This window comes from Mesoplodon bidens (genome assembly GCF_964165515.1).
Source record: "Mesoplodon bidens genome assembly, chromosome: X".
NCBI classification, from domain to species: domain Eukaryota; kingdom Metazoa; phylum Chordata; class Mammalia; order Artiodactyla; family Ziphiidae; genus Mesoplodon; species Mesoplodon bidens.
The window spans coordinates 52,477,606-52,497,238 of record NC_138163.1 but is presented as its reverse complement, the minus strand read 5'-3'; the positions used below and the strand labels follow the sequence as shown (position 1 = coordinate 52,497,238).

Genomic DNA, 19,633 nt, shown 5'->3' with positions numbered 1-19,633 from the left:
CCCCTGATAGTGTCATCTGTCGGATAAGGCTGTCCTCTCTGGACAGGCAGAAGAGTGTCCTTTCTGAGGTTTGTGGGATTGGTCCCTTAGGCCAGGTTGGCACTTTGCCTGCCCTACCATGCTGTTAGCCTAAGACATGGTGCGTGGTAAGTGGACCACAGATGTGTCTGCAAACTTGTATTTTTGTTCCTCTTTTCAGAATACAGTGATGGTGGTAGACCACCTCAAGGAAGAAAGAAAGGTTGCAGTTCTTTCCCTTGTAATTCTGGTGAGAGGAGCCCTCATTATGAACACGATGTGTGTGAGCCTCAGCCCTCACACCTCCAGGAGGATGCTGGAAACGTGGTGAAGAGGGATGTCCAGGAGGACCCCGAAGTAAGACAGTAAGTGGCCAGGCAGCAGGGTATGTACACAGCAGCCCCTGGGACCATGCACCTCTCTCAGTCTCCGTGGACTTGTTTTTCTTCTCTCACTGCAAAACAGAAGCTTGCTCGAAGTGAAATAATGGTTGTGCATAGCTAATTGTAGTGCTGGTGTCAAAGAGACGAGGGTGTACAGAAGACTTTCTTAGCACTTATGGCCCCTCACCCTCCTTCTCTCCACATCCCCCCTGCAGCTCTCCCGGTACCATCCGAGGCAACAAGAGGAGAGTGAGATGGCACAGTGAAGGCCACAGGCATAAGAGTGTGTGGAGAAAGAGAACACCTGTGGAGAGAGAAATGGGGGAGAACACACATGATGGAACCCCAGGGAGCTGGTTCAGGGTCACAGTGAGTATCCTGAAAAATGTATGGAATGTGCAGGACAGAAAAGCCAGGGGGAGTTGTGTTGGTCTCATGTAGACATGCTGGTTTATTTCACTGGGGACAGTTTGTAATCTGTCCCTTTAATGACCAGGAGTTAACAGTCTTGTTCATCTAAGGTCAGATTCAGAGAAACAATGTAAAAGGAACAGGCTGACTGTGAGGAGAACGGAGGAGCCTGTCTCAAAGCAAAGATGGAAACTACTGCCAAGGATATGGAGCAACTCCACATTGGAGGTCTCAGCTTGGCAAGCTGAGTGTGGGAGATGGAGGGTCGAGCCTCTGGAGACCTTGTCTGAGGGGCAAGCAGTATCTGCACTGGGTAGGATCTCCTGGAAATTTATAAAAGGAAGATCATCTCTGTCACCTTCATTATGTGGAAGAGAGTTTGACTGGAGAGAAAGAGTATTTAGGAAATCCATATTACGCACACCCATAAGAAATCGGACCAGTGGTCCCTTCTTTAGAAGCCCTTTCAAGCTCAGTAGAAGGCCGGAAAAGAACAGGAAAAGGTTCGTCCTGCAGCCTAAATACCCTGCTGTCTGTCCTCTCTCCCATCCCTTCTTTTCATCCTTAGATTCCTTGTGGGATGAAGTGTGACAAGACATGGCTAATGAACTCAATCCAGAGCCATTGCAGTGTCCCCTTCACTCCAGTGGACGTAAGAGAGGATCCCCGGAGCCAGACGCGTGGGCACAGGGAAGGGGGAGAGAGGGAGACCTGGTTCAGCAGGGTCTCTTGGCTTCTGATACTATTGCTGTTGCATTCAATCCCTGTAGTTCCACTTTTTGCAAAATGGGGCTCAGTTCTTTGTCCAGGAAGCTAGCACTGCCTGTGCATTGATGGATGTCAGCTACAAGATTTGTGACGAGGAGAGACGAAAGGTGTGTGTCGAGGGCGTTACGTGTACCTCATTCTGAGGAAGGAGGACAGGCAAGGGGCTGGTTGTCTTCTTTGGAACTAGAGTTCCTGGTGCTTACCCCACCTCTTCCTCCTGCAGATACCTGTCTTCGTCGACCCCTCCACTGTTCCCTACTCTGTGCAGGATAAGTTGAAGCCAGAAGAAATGGAGCAGCTAAAGGTAATGCAGACTCAAGGCGTGTTGTGTGCCAGTGCTCAGACCCACCTCTCCTTCCTCCAGTGCCCCGTCCCCCTCACCCCTGATTTCCCTGCCACCACCACAGCCTCAGAGCGGCTGTCTCCATCTCTCTCTCCACAGCTGACATTGAGCAAACGATATAATATCTTCAAGCAAGCTCTTGACCTCCAGAGGCTCCGCTTTGACCCAGGTATGGCTGACAGCAGTAATTCTAGGGCAGGCGAGGGCAGAGGGGTCTTCCTGGAGGGTGACTTAGGGATGGTAACGTGGGGAGGGGCTGGTGCTGGCCCCAGATCCCACTCAGCCATCTGATTCCCTCCCCTCTCCTTCCTGAAGACTTGGTAGGCCATGATATTGATATAATTCTGAATCGAAGAAGCTGCATGGCTGCCACCCTGCATGTCATCGAAAAGAATTTCCCTGAGGTGAGGCTGTAGGCCCAGTGCTGGTATTAGGGTAGGGGGTGAAAGAGCTGGGGTGCAGGGCAGATTTGTCTCCAAGGTCCTCGATAGTAACCTTCACTCTACCTCTTCTTGCCCCAAAGCTGTTGTCCTTGAACTTGAGCAGCAACAAACTGTACCAGCTGGATGGCCTGTCTGACATTATACAGGTGGCCCCCACGGTCAAGACCCTGAACCTCTCTGAAAATGAGGTGAGAAGAGGGAGCCAGGTCAAACTTGGGTTGAGAGCAGAGAGGGCGTGTTAGTGGCCATGAGAGTGATGACAGGAGGCAGGTGAAGGTACCTGTGAGGGTGGGAGGGGTCTGCGGGTGCAGGGATTTGGATGTCCCCTTTCATGGGATTCCATTTCCCACTTCCACCCCATATTTCTCAGCTGAAGTCTGTGTGGGAGGTGAGCAAGATGCAAGGGCTGAAGCTTGAAGAGCTGTGGCTGCAAGGGAACCCATTGTGTAGCACCTTCGCAGACCAGTCCACCTATGTAAGGTCAGTGTGAACACCCTGTCACCCTTCTTGGTGACCTTCACCCATGGGAGCCTAGACTATCTGTGACAGTGCCCCTATGCCAGAGGTGGCAGCCCTGGTCTTCTGGGAGGATCACAGGCCCCACCTTCTGCTCTCTCTGTGCCTATCACCGGTGAGGAGTTTCCTTCCCCTGACCTGCTCACCTCTGCAGGTGCTCTGGGGTCTGCTTCCAGCTCTCTGCGCCCAGCTATATTGCACCAAGGCCTCCCAAGAGTGTGCCCCAGGAAGCAGGGCTTCTCCTCCTCACCAGGACCAGGAGCGACCAGCCTTGATCCAGATGCTGGCGCCCTGGACTGAGAAGGGTCCTCCAGTCCCCGGCCTCTTGCTGAGTGACGCCTTCCTTCTACGTGCTGAGCTGGGGTGTGCCTCCCCGGTTCTGAGAGGGGCCCTCTTCCCTTGCCTCCAAAGGGGTCCACCCTCCTCTCCCAGGTTGACATGGGGGCTTTCCTGCGCCATGCTGAGGGCTGAGGCCGTGGGTGGCTGCTGTCATGACATCCATTCTGCTGGCCCAGTGCCAGGAATTGGACCCTCCTTGGGGTCCAGCTTGGGAAAAAGCAGGGCTCCTTGAGTCAAGGGGCCAGACGTGGGCTCCCGCCAGTGATCAGAGGGCTTCCTGAGGCAGGAGTGGAAGGCAGAGGGCAGAGGCGGTAGAGGAGACAGAAGGACAGGCCTCTCAGGGGCACTTGCCATCCCTCCCTGCACACGTCACAGCATCCTGTCTGGTCCTTCACCGGAGGCCTGGGCAGCCTGAGACAGGTATGATTCCTCAGATAAAGAACCAACTCAGACAGGTGCAGGGGTCATCGGGAGAGAAGACAGTGGTCATCAGAGGGGGCCACGGATTCTCAGCCCCATACGGAGCTGGTACCTGACCCTTTCCTCCATCTGGGGAAGATCTGCCCCCATGGCTGCTCGTTTTCCCATGCCCAAGTCTGGCTGAGCTCACACAGGTGACAAAGTTTCAGCCAGTATCCAGTGGGCCCCCAGCCCAATATGTGCATAGTTTCCATTCCTACCTGGTGTGTCTGGGCGATTCTGGGGCAGGTGAAGAGCCGCAATGGGTGTGCCGTTTCCCCTTTCTTCTCTCTTCTTCCCTGACCCCCACCACGGGAGAGCTTCTTTCCCTTCCCTTTGTTTTCTCTCTCTCCCTTGTCTCTGTGCCCCTAGGTCTCTCTCATCTCTCCCCTCCTACCTTCACTCCCTTTCTGTCCTCATCCCCTCCATCTCCCTCCCTGCCTCCTGAGCCCCACCTCACTCACCTCCCTGGCCCAGCATCCTGGGCCATCCCGGGGGGGTGTCCAGGTCTTGCCAGAGTGCTGGACTCCCGGTGAGGTGGCAGGGCCCCGGGCTCCCACTCCATGCCCTCTTCTCCCCACAGCCTTCATTGGGGCCCTGGAGGAAGGAAGGGAGGAGAAGGAAGCCCTGCAGCATGGGTTTGAAATGCTGGTCCCTGTGGCACTGGAGAAGGGAGTCTGAGTAGTCTGGGTGGGAGCTACCAAGGCGAAGGAGAGGGAGGGAGGGAAGGAATATTAAAGTGAAGGTACTGAGAGAGATGAGGAGACAGTGCCTTTCGGACAGTAGGATGACAGATGCTCAGTGCTCAACAGGCAAGTGGACCGAAAACCCTTAAAATCAGGAGCAGATGTGGGCAAAGGGTGCTGCTGGATTGGCCAGAACACACTGACCTCTCTTAATGGTATTACTGTTTTACCTCAAAGGAAGCATTGCAACCTTGAACTATCAACCACCTCTTCTCTATTTTTGGTTTTGGACAGGGCCATCAGAGAATATTTCCCGAAGTTGTTACGTCTGGTAAGTGCCTATGTAAATCATTGTATCTTACGAATGTTGGTGGCCTCTGCACCTGCCCTCAAGCCCGTTGGGTCTTACCTAGATCACATATTAGCATCAGAAGCTTAACCATTTTGGGGGACATGGACTCCTGAAAATGACATGGATATACTTGCTGGAAAAATACCCATAAATACACACACACACACACACACACACACACACACACAAGTTGAATATAACACTAGAGACTTCCAGGACCTCATGATGAAGACATCCACTGTAAGCTTTCCCATGGAATTTCCAGGGCCCTTTCGCACCTGACCTCTGACCCTCACCCTCTTGGGCCCATCCTTTTCCCGGATCATCCAGGGCCACTGCCCTGGTCTCCACTCCTGACTTCCTCTTCCCTTCTCCAGGATGGCCAGGAGTTACAGTCACCAGTTACCCTTGACGTTGACACTCCCTACATAGTAAAGCCCTGCAAGGTGAGGAAGTGGATCAAACAACATTTGGGGTGTTGCAGGGAGGCTTTATCTACTGCACAGTCTCAAGTGCCATTTGATTCCAGCACATCTTCCTTGGATCTGATGAGCTGAAGAGCCTAGTCCTGCAATTCCTACAGCAGTAAGTACCTCTGACAAGCGGAGCAAGGGATGGAGGGCTATGAGAGGTGAGGCCACCTAAGCACAGGTCTGCTCAGGGGAGTTTTCAAGTCTCATTTGAGGTCCAGACCACAGAGATAGACTGTCTTCACTGCCCTCCCTTAGGTACTACTTGATCCATGACTATGGAGACCGACAGTGTCTCGCGGGTGCTTATCACGAGGAGGCCTGCTTCTCCCTGACCATTCCCTTCCACCCCGAGGACCCAGCCCCGTGAGTATCACAGCACAGGCTCTGCTCCTGGGCCGTGTGGCTCCCCAGCAGACACAGGCCAGCTCCTGCAAATACGCACCACCCACTGTTGCTCTTTGTCTCCTAGAAGCAGCTTGTGCGAGTACTTCCAGGACAGCAGGAATATGAAGAAGCTCAAGGACCCCCGTGAGTGTGCGATGGGAAGACTGGGTGGGAAAGGGCGGTGAAGGGGTCAATCATAGGGCCCAGGGCGTGGCAGCCCCTGACCTTCGCTCGCTTGCCCTCCCCTCACAGACCTGCGGGTTCAGCTGCTGAAGCACACAAAACGTGTCATTGTGCACACCCTCTGTGGGTTGCCCAAGACTCAGCATGACTTCAGCTCCTTAGTGGTGGACATTTGGTTCCAGATGGTGAGCGCCTGCTTCCTCCCTCGGGCGGGCCCAGGAAGCCGTGGGTGGGTAGGAGGTGGAGGTGGTGACTGGGCGCCTGGGCTCTTCCCTTTCAGGAAACGATGCTCTGCTTCTCCGTCAGCGGGGTGTTCGAGGAAGGTCAGTGTGTGTAGACCCCCACCCCTGATGTCTCATTGTTGCCTCCCCCTGGCCAGGCTCACTCCCAGACCCACCCAGCTTCCTGGACCCCTTCCTTTCCCTTCCCTTCCCTTCCCTCCACTCGCCCCTCCCCTCCCCACCTGCCCTCCCTCACCTCCCCTCCCCTCGCCTCTCCTCCCCTCCCCTTCCCCACTGTGTTCTCCAGCCCTCAGTCTTCCCACAGACAATCCAGGTCTGAGCTGTGTCCATGCCTGTCTGACCTGCACACCCTGGACTTTGGGGACATAAGCTGTGGAGTTTGGTGGCTCTCATCCCAGATACTTACTCTGAGAACACGGGCCGTTACTAAACCTCTCAGTTTCCTCATTTGCAAAATGGGGCAGTAGTATCCACCTCTTGGGGAGCTGCGAAGAATGCACCCGTGAACTTGTGTAGTGGTTGTCAGGGGCCATGTAACTGGGCGCAGACTGCTCCTATAGCTGCCCTGCCCATTCCAGACACCCTGGCCCCTGTGAACAACTGCTCTCTTAGCATGAGTGTCCAGTCACACCCTGACTGGGGACCGCCGTGTGAGCATGTACAGCATGTGCTACACTAAGGGGGACTGTTGTTTGTTTGCTATTGAAGGAAGTTGTCAGGGCTGTGTGCGTGCCTTCACCCGGACTTTCATCGCTACCCGTGCCAGCTACTGCAGGTGAGAGCCCTGTTGTGGGCGGGAATACCCATCCCCGCCTGGGCTCAGGGGCCTGGGAATGTGGTGGTGCAGACCTTAGGTTTACTCGGTACTGTGGAAAGCCAGCAGGGAGATGCCAGGAGCAGTCTAGCCTAGTGGTTAAGAAGAGCGTGGGCTCTGGAATCGGCCTATGGGTTCTCTCCTTGACACAACACTCACTCGCTGTGTGATCTTGGTCAAGTCACATGACCTCTGTGTGACTCAGTGTCTTCTTCCGAGAATGGGGATCAGAGCGTCCAGCCCTTGGGCTGTGGTAAAGGGTAAATGCGAAATTGCCCATGGGTTGGGGATAAACCTATAAATCGAGTGAAGGTGGTAGACAGCCTCTCCAAAGGTGGGCTCTGTGGGGAGGGGCAGAGGTACCAGTCAAGGAACCTGGGAGACAGACACAGGAGGGACGTGGAAGGAATCTGGTTGCAGAGTGCCACTGGGAGCAGAGTCAGTATTGGGGGTGAGGGTGTCCATCCATCAGTTGTCTGAGGGCCCATTTTTCCTTCAGTCTGTGCATCGTGAATGACGAGCTGTTTGTGAGGGATGCCGACCCCAGTGAGACCCAGTGGTGTTCTGCATCCCAGTGCCTACACCCACCTCCAGCTCCATGCACACCCTCTCCCAGCTGCAGCAGGACATCATGGAGGCATCCTCCACCCCATCTGAGATGAACCTCTAGTGGTCTCAGAAGTGAGTGCTGGGTTTGCATGGGGATAGGAGGGAGCTGGGACGAGTAGAGGAGGGATTAATGGGAACTTAAAGGTAATTTGTTTTCCTTGTTTATTTCAGTCATTTTTAATCTGAACATTTCATTCGTGGTACATATGAAGCTACCTAGTTATTTTGAGCAGCCTTGTATTATTTTTATTAATTTCATGGATGCTGCTTCTGTATTAACAGAGAGTTGGGTGTTCAGGAGTGTGCATGAGGTTCATTCCACTGTATATGTCACAGTATATGTGGAGGGGGAAAAAATCGTTAGCCCAAAACATACTACCCAGAGGTAACCGTTGAATGTTTTCATCTTCATCATATCTTCCTGTAAGTTTGCTTATGTAGGTGTTTACATATTTATTATGCACGTTTATATATTTCTATATTTATCTACCGAAAATGAGATCTCATCATGAGAGAGAGAAGGAAATAGAGAGACAGAGACAAAGAGAAAGAGAGGCTTGTGGCTGAATGGGGAAGAGGGGTCCAAAGAGGGATTATTTAATCTTCAGTGCCTTGAAGCTTGAGCAAGTTAACAGCTAATGGGAAGGAGCCATCTCAGCTCATTTTTCACTCTTAAATTTGCCCATATATTAATTTTCCTTCTTATCTTATTTCTACTACAGAGCTAATGAGACACCTCAAATGGAATAGTATAAATTTTAAGCCCAATATATATTTAGTTATTAGTGAATGAAAGAAGGGACAATTGTATTTCAATGAAATGGTAGTACTTTTTAGGTTTTGGTCTCACAGGGAGGCAGCGGATGGTTGAAAGTGTGGTGTGACGTGGCTGGATGACACATGATCTGAGGACCCCTGCACTGTTGAATGGGAGACAGGTCTAGAATTTTCCCATCAACGTATTAGCAGGCGGAGCAGTCCAGGAGCAGCAGTTAGGCAAACACGACAGCTTGCTGCCCTGGTGCCATCTCTCACGAAGCTCATCAGGTGAATCACAGGCAAGCCTGTCTTCCCAGCATGGGGAACTGGGTTAGGGTCTGCTCAGAGGCACGATGTTGGGCAGCTCTTAGGAGCTTCTGAGTCTCCCAAGAAGCAAGAGATCCTTCTGTCTTTAAAACTTTGAACTCAAGGCGTACCAGAGAGAGATTTGCTTCCTTCATAAAGATATCTATGTTCTCATTAGGAGAAACAATGAGAAACACCTTTCCACAATGCCTGCCTTAGCCCCAGGTTTTCTCATTCACCCCTCAGGACAGCTCTGTGTTAAAGATGAGTCCCATTTCACACATGACAAAGCTCCTCCTCATCTAGCTTCTGTCACCTATCCAGGTAAGTGGGAGTTTGGGAATGAGGTTCCATCCCTCGCCCTCTCTAGAGCCTCTAGACAGTGGAGCAGCCGCCCTTTTAGACAATGGGCTTCTGGGGCTGGGGGAATGGTCAATTTGTTCTCCCCTGATATAACAGGCCCAAGGGGTACTCCCTCAAAACCCCTATTGAGGAATAGGATAGTACACATACATGTGCACATGCTTTCATTAACTTGGAAAAGCATTCATTGTGCTCAGTTTCATGGGGGAGATAAAGTAGAGCCAAATGGAATTGACAGCGTATCTCCGTGTGTGTGTGTGTGTGTGTGTGTGTGTGTGTGTGTCTTTGTGTGTGCGTATCGATGGGCTGTGTATAGGAAATGTATAACGTCATTAGTGATAAAAGTACAATATGTCAGGTAAAAACGTGGAGATGACATACCTCTGAGAGGCAGGCACTTCCTTCTTTACCTCAGAGTCCGCATTCCTTAGTGTGCAGGACAATTATTTTTTTAACATCTATATTGGAGTATAATTGCTTTACATCGTTGTGTTAGTTTCTGCTGTATAACAAGGTGAATGCGGTATATGTGTATTTGTCTCCCCATATCGCCTCCCTCTCGCGTCTCCCTCCCACCCTCCCTAACCCACCCCTCTAGGTGGTCACCAAGCACCGAGCTGATCTCCCTGTGCTATGCGGCTGCTTCCCACTAGCTGTCTGTTTTACGTTTGGTAGTGTATATAAGTCCATGCCATTCTCTCACTTCGTCCCAGCTTACCCTTCCCTTCCCCATGTCCTCAAGTCCATTCTCTACAGCTGCGTCTTTATTCCTGTCCTGCCCCTAGGTTCTTCAGAACCGTTTTTGGTTTTTAGATTCCATAGACATGTGTTAGCATACGGTATTTGTGTTTCTCTTGCTGACTTACTTCACTCTGTATGAGAGACTCTAGGTCCATCCACCTCACTACAAATAACTCAATTTCATTTCTTTTTATGGCTGAGCAAATATTCCATTGTATATATGCGTCACGTCTTCTTTATCCATTCATTTGTCAGTGGCCACTTAGGTTGCTTCCATGTCCTGGCTATTGTAAATAGTGTCGCAATGCACATTGTGGTACCTGACTCTTTTTGAATTATGGTTTTCTCAGGGTATATGCCCAGTAGTGGGATTGCTGGGTCATAACCCTCTTGCACTGTTGGTGGGAATGTAAGTTGTGCAGGACAGCCTTTGAGGACTGAGGAAGGTAGAGTATCTTTTGTATGAGGAAAGCCCTTCAAGGGTCAGGTGTGGAAGTGTCCACGTGGTACCTTTTCCGATACTCAGAAGCAAAGAGCAGGGAGATGGCAATGGAGAGGCAGCTCTGGTGGTCTTCAGTGTGGAGGGAGCTAATAAGGCTATAGTCCTTCATCTGGGCACTTCCCTGGCAGCCCCCAGGTCACCACTGTCTGCAGCTGAGAAGCAGGAGTGCTGTTGGGTAAGAACCTTCCCTGGGTCATGACAGGGTGGGCCCAGGGCCTGGCACCCAGAGAGAGCCCAAGCCTTGTCTGCTTACTTCACCTCCATTCTCTGTCTTCACTTCCTATATTCTCCACCCTCCGTTGGCTTCGTCCCCAACTTTGTGCTAATCACCACTCCTACCATTCACACTTGGCTGGGTGGTAAGAAAAATAATAATACTCATAAAACTGAAAGAATAAACCCACAATAGTAATAAAAGATAGCAACAAGTATAGCACACATATTAGATAAATTACTTGCTCGAGATAAGTCAACCAGACAGTAATGGTTCCCAGTATCAAATCCTGGTCTTCTGACCGAAAACCTCCCACCCCTAACCCCTGTTTCTATATCGAGTGTACTTCTATGTTAGGACTCAGGCCGACACAGGGGAAGAGACTCAACCCAGGTCCTGTGGTCAGTGGATGGCTCTGGAACTGGACATATGTTTGATGACTTCTGTCTAGCTGAACTGTGCCTATTCTTTGCTCTCTTGTGCTAATTCTTCTTCCTTGGGCTCAATAAGAAATTGCTTCTGGGGCTACCCTGGTGGAACAGTGGTTGAGAGTCCGCCTGCCGATGCAGGGGACACAGGTTCGTGCCCCGGTCCGGGAAGATCCCACATGCCACGGAGCGGCTGGGCCCGTGAGCCATGGCCACTGAGCCTGCGCGTCCGGAGCCTGTGGTCCGCAACGGGAGAGGCCACAACAGTGAGAGGCCCGCGTACCAAAAAAAAAAAAAAAAAAAAAAAAAAAAGGCTCATAACCTCAGTGCCTCCCATTGGCCAAAGATAGAACAATTTGAACATCAAAAACATTAATGATTATCATGCACTAAAACACGTCAAATATGGAGACATCTATGACAACTCTAAAACAAAAGCCAACAAAACCAACTCAGTGCTCACCTTTGAGAGTCCTAGGGAAACACCTGATTTTTGAAAGGCGAAATATTGCCAATGAACTGCATATACACCTTGCCTTTCCTGTGCATTTTATACCTACACATAGTTGTTGAGGGAAGAATTCTTTTATAAAAGAATTTCCACTGATACATGCAGAAGCAATTAAAGAATTTGTACATCATTCTTTTGCAACCTTTTATGAAACGTAGCTCTAGGCAATGATCATTAGAGGCTGCAAAAAAAAAAGGGATGTGAAAAGCAGTTGGGAAATTCTATAATAGCTGCATCACAGTATCTCTGAATTTGCCTTTCCTCACTTGAAAAACGGAAACAATTCTATCCATATTAGACAATTACTGTGAGGAGCAAAAGGTCAATCGGGCAGATGATACATATAGTACTGAATAGGGATGAATAGTCTTATTTCATACCTGACCATCCTTTAAAGGAGATTCCCTTGATACAATCCAAACCACATGATTATAAGACAATAATATGGAAATACTAAATGGAAGGGAAATGTATAAGTTATCATTACGTATTCACTTCAGTGTCATTCCTCTGTGCTGGAATCATTTCTCAGATAATTTAGGAGAAAGGAAACCTGACTCCAGCATTTCCAGTGGGTGTGTGAAAGAAAACCATTGGTCCATTTCACATTATTTCATATCCTTTCCCATTCCCCTTTTAATAATTATGTTAATTTCTTAAGAATAACATGTGTACTCAAACGAACTTATCTATGAAACAGAAACAGACTCACGGACAGAGAACACACTTGTGGTTGCCAAGGGGGAGATGGGGTGGTGAAGGGACGAATTGGGAGTTTGGAATTATCCGATGCAAACTATTATACATAGAATGGATAAACGACAAGGTCCTACTGTATAGCACAGGAAACTATATTCAATATCCTCTAATAAACCATAATGGAAAAGAAAGACCAAAGGAATATATATGCGTAAGTGAATCACTTTGCTGTACAGCAGAAATGGACACAACATTGTAAATCAACTATACTTCAATAATTTAAAAAAAAGAATAACATGTACTGTAACCCAGCAAGAATGGGCTTTGCAGAAGAACACTACAGTAAATCACTGGGGTTCAGGCACATCATAGGTTCTTGGCTAAATCGTTTCCCCCATGCTGGCCATTTTTTCGGATAAAACCTCTCAGATGTAGAGGCTAATGAGATACCATCTGGGAAAGCACTTTTGAGACCTTAGATGGGATGGAAGAAGCTATTATTTCTACGTAATTACTTTCCAATCTACACTTCAGATATTATCATACTCTGTGTTGAATGAATTCAATAGGCATAAGTCCTTGCATTACTTTGTACTTGAACAGCCATTTGTGAATAGTCTTTGGATGGTTGGAACTGAAAAGTTATATATTAGGGCAGGACCTCTGACCCAGAAAATCATAGGGGCTTATGTATTGTGAATGCATGCATTTTTCTCTCCCATGCATTTTCCACAACATTCCTGGAAGGTAGAGAATAACATATCTTTACATCATGTTGTAGCTGGAGAAACAGTAATGTACAGAGGTTAAGAAACTCGGCTGGGGGTCCTCCTTCTCTTAAGAGGAAAAGCAGAGACTGACACCCTGTATGTCCAAGTGCAGACTGCATGATGCTCAGCCGCACATGACACCGTATTCAAATAAGTCTTGCTTTCCTGCTGATCTGTGTCACTTCTGAAATCTATCTTCACTTCCGATGCCAGGCTGATAGTCCTGCTTGTATTTATGCAAGTTGTACTTCATTTTCCTATTCTGTGGAGACAAGTGAATGTTATTAGGTCATTAGTGTTTGAAAGTGAATTCCCAGACAACATAAGGAATACGCACAGTATAATAGAGGGACAGGTGTTATGCTGAGGATGAATAATTGAAGGAACAGGCTCCAAATGCAAGAAGGTCAAAACTTCCTGGATTCATTAATGCATATTGATAAATCAACCTGGGAAAAAGTCGTACTAAGTGAAATCCCCACCAGCAATATCAGACTTTGTAGGAGTCCCCATATGCACACCCACACTAGAAATTCTCAGTAGTTTATTGTTACACTTGAAAAACAGGAACATAGAAATTGTCTTATTGTCATCAAAATTAATTGGAAAGTAAGGTTATTTAAAAGTATCCCTAGTGTGCAGACTATTCTGCTAATCATCATTTGCATTAGTTATTAATACAAAAAGTTCCAGTGACCTCTGCAACCTACCAAACCATGAGTGACGGCCTTATAAGCCAGCAAGTTTTCCTAGGGCTACTGCCTGCATGAAGGCTCCAGGCTGTGTGTGTGTGTGTGTCTGTGTGTGTGTGTGTCTGTGTGTGTGTCCACTGGGGGCTCCTATTGAAAATGTATAACCCTAGAAAGAGACTGAGAATATCTCTTTGTGATATATGTTGAGTTCAAGTTTAGAGAGGAGCTGGATCTGCTCGTTCTGGTGTCTTTCGAAATGGCACAAGAGTTGGACCACAGCAAGCTTCTGAGCAGACAATAGTCTCGTTCCCCCAGATGGAAGGCAAGCCTGTCTGTGAACTCACCTGCTCAGGTCAGGGATGGATCCCTCCAGGACATAAGGTGTGGCAGTCTGCCTATATGTGCTTCTGAACACTGAAGTTGAGGGCTCCCATCTTGCAGCTGTCAGTTGCAGAGTCCTGAGAAGCTGCATCCTCTCAGCCACCCACCACCATGGGTTCAGTCATCTGCACGAGGAGCTCCGCACTCAGGGATAAAAGTCCTTAAATTCTTAGCACATCTTTGACACGTCGTGCATCCACCTATTCATCTGTTCATACGTTTAACAGACATTAAGAAGAAACTCTGCACTAGCCCTTCAGTAAGTTTTAGGCTTCTCCTGAATGGAAGGAAACAAGGAAATAAAGTGTGGGAAAGCTGGTGTGGTAAATTCAGATGTTAAATCTAAGAAGAGACAAATCCTTCTCATTAAGATTTCAAGCTGCTCAAGTATCTTATAAATGGTGATTATAGAACATCATTGAATGCTGTGGACCTCTGTCCACATCTCTGGTTACTGACCTCTTTACATATATATTCTGCACTCTGCAACCAAAGATCTACAATGAACTCTTGATACTCAATTCACATCCCCCGACCTCCCCTCCAACTCAGTCTTCATCTCTCATCTAATGGGGACGTCCCTCCACTCCTCCACTGAAATTGATCTTGCCCAAGTCAACAACCACCTTTTTGTCACATTTATACATCATGAGTGTTGAAATGCATGGTCAAATGGAGACAGAGGTTTCCCTAGCCAGGATACAATTAAGTTGCTTGTCTACAGACAAGGATTACATTGCAAACTGATACTGTCAGTTACCTGAAATCTAGAATGGTAAAACACCTTCCATGGAGACCAAGTCAGATAATGGGGAAGTGTGTGCTATAGACAGTAGGCTTTCAAATGAAGTTGAAAATGTGCCCCACATGTCTCATACTTTTGCATCATTGAAAGGGATTTTACAAATAGGTCTACAGCAGGATAACCATGTTTATTAGGGTCGTCTCACTAGAAACTGTCTCACCCGTCTCTCTTTTTTTTTTCTCAAGGTATTTCCAATTATGGAATGAAATCATCTGAAATTGTAATGTTGTCTCACGTGTTGAGGCGCCGTATGGCCCAGCAGTTCCACTTCTAGTTACATACTGAAGAGAAATAAAAACACGTCTACATAAAAACTCGGGGAAAAATATTCATAGTACCATTACTCATAACAGCCAAAAAGTGGAAACAACTCAAATGCCTATCAGTTGATAAATGCACAAGTAAAATTTGGCCTAGCCATACAACAAACTATTATTCAGCCATGAAATGAATGAAGCACTGATACATGTACAACATATATGATCCTTGATACCATTATGCTAAGTGAACAGAGTCAAACATAAAAGACCAGATACTATATGATTCAATTTATAGGGAATGTTCAAAATAGGCAAATCCATAGAGACAGACGGCAAATCAGTGCTTGCCTGGTACTAAGTATGGGTACGGGGCTTCAGTGTTTTCACGCATTATGGAATTTTGGGAACTACAGAAATGCCTAAAATTCAGTTATGGTGATGGTTGCGTGCATTTACTAAAAATCATCACACTGTACCCTTAAAATGTGTGAATGTTATTGCCTGTAAATTTTACCCAAAGAAAGCTGTTTAAAATAAAGGAAATGAAAAATAAAATATGATGTTGGCCTGGTCTTCTTTTGTAAGAAGCAAATTACATTCAGGACGGACGTAGTTAAGGATGGTGATAGGAGTTGGTTATAAGGATTGCCATCCTGATAATTCCCTACCTTCATTCCTGAGCCTGGATTTAGGAAGGGAGAAGGAATGAGAAGCAAGGCCATGAAGGGGCTGAACGAAACAGAAGGAAATGTGGTTGTCAGTGCACACACACACACACATACACCAATACACTGACACACTCACACCATATATATTCATACATCGAACAGGCTGCGTTTTGAATCCTGGGACTCTCACCAGAGACTGCAATGTGTGCTCAAAGAGGACACATTCAGCTCATGTGCAAATATCCACATGAATCCTGAACTGTGCCCTTCAGCACAGTTAAATGCCATCCACACAGCTTTGACAATGGGGAATATAAGGAACACTGAATTCCAAATGACACGAGGTTGTGAGACTCTATTATGTCACATCCATAGGATGGAATTCTAGTCAGGCAGCAAAAACGAGTTATAGTGACGACAAGGAGAGAGGATTTGTTGCCTATCAGATTAGCAGTGATTCACATTATTTCTAAAGTGTGCAGAAACAGGAATTTTCATATAGTATTGTTAGAAATATAAAATAGTAAGAGTTTGTTCAAATAAAATAGGTTTTTCATTGTTTTGAAAGAACACTTCAGGAACTTATAAAAATGCTTACTAAGATATCTGCATGTATATGAACAAGAATGTTAAGCACACTATAGTTTGTAATAGAAAACGTGGTCAAGGAACTATATTTACATCACTAGTACTGGAAAAGTGAATTCTGGAGCATCCATATGATGCAACAACAGGTCAATATGAAAAAAATAAGTGAAATTTTATTGCCAAGTAACTGAAAATATTATCACAGAAATTCATTTACATGGAAATATGGTCACAATAAGTGCCAAGGTGGGTTACAATGATCATAAATGACAGGGATCCAGATTTGCTTATATAGGTGTATACCCCTTTATCCAGAGGTCCTTACAAAAACTCTTTCTGTTAAAACATAAAAAATAAAAATGGTCTTTCTGTGGAAATCACATAGAGCTTTCCATTCAGCATAGAAAGAAGCTGCACTTTCTGTCTAGATACCTCAGTATCCCTGTAGCCGGAGTGTGCCCCTTTTCCACCCAGACTTCCAGAAAGCTGTCTGGATTTAGGCCTTTCCCTCCCACCTTCTGGCTCAGCGATGTTCATGCTGCAGTTCAGTCCACTGTCACGAGTTGGCACCTTCGTACCTCGATGGTCAAACTTCTCCACAAAGACTTTCATTCAAAGAGCAAAAAAATTCCATCCTCTTCCTCAAAACCCAGCCCATGAACCTATGTATAGAATGCTTCTAATTTTGTCTGAAAAACCTGTTCGGTGTAAAAGCAGAGGGTAAAAACACACACTCCGGGTCTTGAATACGAAGACGACATAGCAGGTGGCAGTAGCGTGTTGGCAGTGGTCCGCTGTTGAAGGGCTTTGCAGGACTGGTGGGAGGTGGAAGAGAGAATGGGGCTCCAGAGCGGGGTCTTGGCGGCTGTGTCCAGTGTCATGGACAGGGTATGACAGACACGGAGTGGGAAAAGTTCTGGCCAGACTCTACGGGCTGGGTGGGGCTGGAGGGTGAACACCCTACTCTCTGGGAGGGACCCCCCATCTGCAGTGTGGACACTTCAACATACACTTAGGAGGGAAGGAGATACCTCAATGAACTCGATGTTCTTTTCGGGTCAACAGCAGATGGGAGTGCTCTAGTAATACATATAAATTTCACAAACATAATTAGTGTCTTAGTAAACAAAACATCCCAAGATCTTCTTATTCTTGGCGTCATGCGCTCATTTTCTTTGTAAAAGAAAAATGGAGGTGGAAGCCACCTGCTGGCCAGATCCAGGATTGCTGCTCTGAGGCTGTGGCCAGGGAGCTTGGCAAAGGAGAGTGAGGACGAAGTTTGGGCTCTGGGTTAATGGTTTTAGCCAGTGTTTTCCGGAATTGTTCATTTGCTGGTGGCAATTTCTCTGTATCTACCATTTTTCTGCCATATCTAAATCTGAGATAGGAATCAAGCTCTGGTCTGATATGAAGATAAAGCTTGTGACGTGGAGTGTACAAGCCATAGGACATATAGAAACACACACACACACATACACACAGTGTCAATTCAACTTTAAAATCTACTTTGTTCTTCTATAAAATTGAATGTAATGAATGTTCATAACGTGAAGAATGTATGTGCACACGTATGTGCACTATCATCTTCATCGTCAAGAGGGATTTTGGGGTGAGCACCCATGGAGCCACAATGTCAGGGGAGTGTAAGAGGCTCACTTCTCAAGCCTTGGAAGCCCATTTTCTCAAAGGGAGGCTGCTCTGTGTCCTCTTCTTAGGGCAAGGGATGTAACTTCATTTGAATCCTGCCACTTATCTGAAGAGGTGCTGCCAGTTCTATGAGCCTCAGCTTCGTTGTCTGTGAAATGGGACTCAGGATCCTTTTGTCCCACAGCCATCCCAAGGAGAAACTGAGAAAACCTGCCCGAAGTATATGGCATACTGTGGGACTTCAAGGGCTCTTTAAAAGTCAAGACTCAGTAGCAGGGGCTGGCTGAGCCTTAGGGCTGAGGCAGGCATTATGGAAAGGTGTTTCTCATTCTTTCTCCTAATGAGAATATAGATACCTTTATGAAGGAAGCAAAGCTCTCCCTGGTATGCCTTGAGTTCAAAGTTTTAAAGACAGGTTTTGCCGTTCTACATGCACTCATTTGTGTGTTAGAACGCCTGTGCATAATACTCATACATATAATTCCATGCACTTTTACCAGCTATGCAGGTGTTCTAACTATCACCACAAACAAGATCAAAAACTGTTTCATCATCACGTTTCCCTCATGTTAGCCTTTATAGCCACACCCACCTTCTTCCTGATCCCACATCCCTAAACTCTGTCAAACACTATTATAATTTCCTAAATGTCATAGAAATGGAAACCTATAGTACGTTACCTGTAGGAATCGATTTCTTTCACTCAGCATAACTCTCCTGAGATCCATCCAAGTTGTAAAGTGTGTCTATCGTCTGTTCCTTTTTATTGCTGAATAGGATTCCATGTTGTGAATGTACCACACTTTGTTCAGCCATTCCCCCATTGAAAGACATCTGGGCTATTTCCACTTTTTAAGTATTGTGAGTAAAACCGTGATGAACTTCATGTAAAGGATTTTGTGTAAACATAAATTTTCATTGCTCTGGGTAAATTGCCCAGAGTGCAACTGCTGTATCGTATGGTAATTGCATGTATCGTTTGGAAAAACCTGCCAAATTGATTTCCAGACGGCCTGTACCATTTTGCATTCCCTTTGGCAATGTATGAGTGACTCAGTTTATCCAGTGTTGCCTGCATTTGGTTTTGCCACTGTTTTTTTCAGCCATTTGGATAGGTGGGTTTAACATTTCTTTGTACTTTTAATTTGCATTTGCATGAAGGCTAAAGATGTTGAATAGCTTTTCCTAAGCCTATTTGCCCTCTGGTCATGTCTTTCATCGATTTTATAATTGGATTAAGAGGCAAGAAGTTACCTCTAGAGAGCTGCCCTGGCTCTGGCTAACAGGCAGAGTAAGAGAATGTGAGGCCCCTCGAGACTCACTTTTCTTGACAGGGAGGGCAGAAGTGGGGCTGAAGCTATTAAATGTTCCTCAAATTAGGACTGAACTTGGATATGGAACAGGATTAAGAGGTGGGGGCATCTCTGGGTCCATCTGTGGAGATCTGGATAGGTCAGAAAAAGAAGGGGGATATGGGGGAGAGGAAGAACAGTGGAAGGAGGGAGATACAGGGGGATGCCTTCTAAATGATGCTGGATTCATCACTCTCAGCCTGCTCAATGGAGTGCACAAAACTATTCTCCTAGACATGTGGTTTTCAACTCTGGATCTCCATTAGGATCCCCTCTAATGCTCAGATTCAACCAACTGAATCAGAGCCTCTAGGGATAAGCCCAGTCAGCAGTATCTTCAAGGTTCACCTCAGTTGATTCTAATGAGCTGTCAAAATTGAAAACCTTATCTGATGGTGTATTAGTTTGCTATGGCTGCCATAACAAGATACCACAGGCTGAGTAGCTTAAACAACACAAATTTATTTCTCAGTTTTAAAGGTTGAAAGTCCAAGATCCAGCTGTCCACAGGTTTGGTTTCTTCT

The 19,633-nt window shown here is 46.9% G+C and overlaps 2 protein-coding genes across 2 annotated transcripts in view; both read left to right on the top strand.

Annotated features, from left to right (window-relative positions):
- Positions 1–6,095, top strand: part of LOC308608820 (nuclear RNA export factor 3-like) — a gene marked incomplete at its 3' end in the record, with an annotated part of 45,037 nt that extends 38,942 nt beyond the window's left edge. The window contains exons 13-16 of the mRNA XM_081222152.1: positions 5,447–5,554; positions 5,661–5,719; positions 5,828–5,943; positions 6,039–6,095. Of these exons, the coding sequence (XP_081078278.1) occupies positions 5,447–5,554; positions 5,661–5,719; positions 5,828–5,943; positions 6,039–6,095 (340 nt within the window). The remainder of the gene's footprint in view (positions 1–5,446; positions 5,555–5,660; positions 5,720–5,827; positions 5,944–6,038) is intronic.
- On the top strand, positions 137–2,856 carry LOC308608821 (nuclear RNA export factor 2-like; the record flags this gene model as incomplete). Its single annotated transcript, XM_081222153.1, has 9 exons — positions 137–146; positions 200–375; positions 1,381–1,464; positions 1,583–1,687; positions 1,804–1,884; positions 2,023–2,092; positions 2,239–2,327; positions 2,447–2,554; positions 2,737–2,856. 9 exons carry the CDS (start codon positions 137–139, stop codon positions 2,854–2,856), a joined length of 843 nt encoding a protein of 280 aa, XP_081078279.1.
- Positions 6,096–19,633: the final 13,538 nt, after the last annotated feature.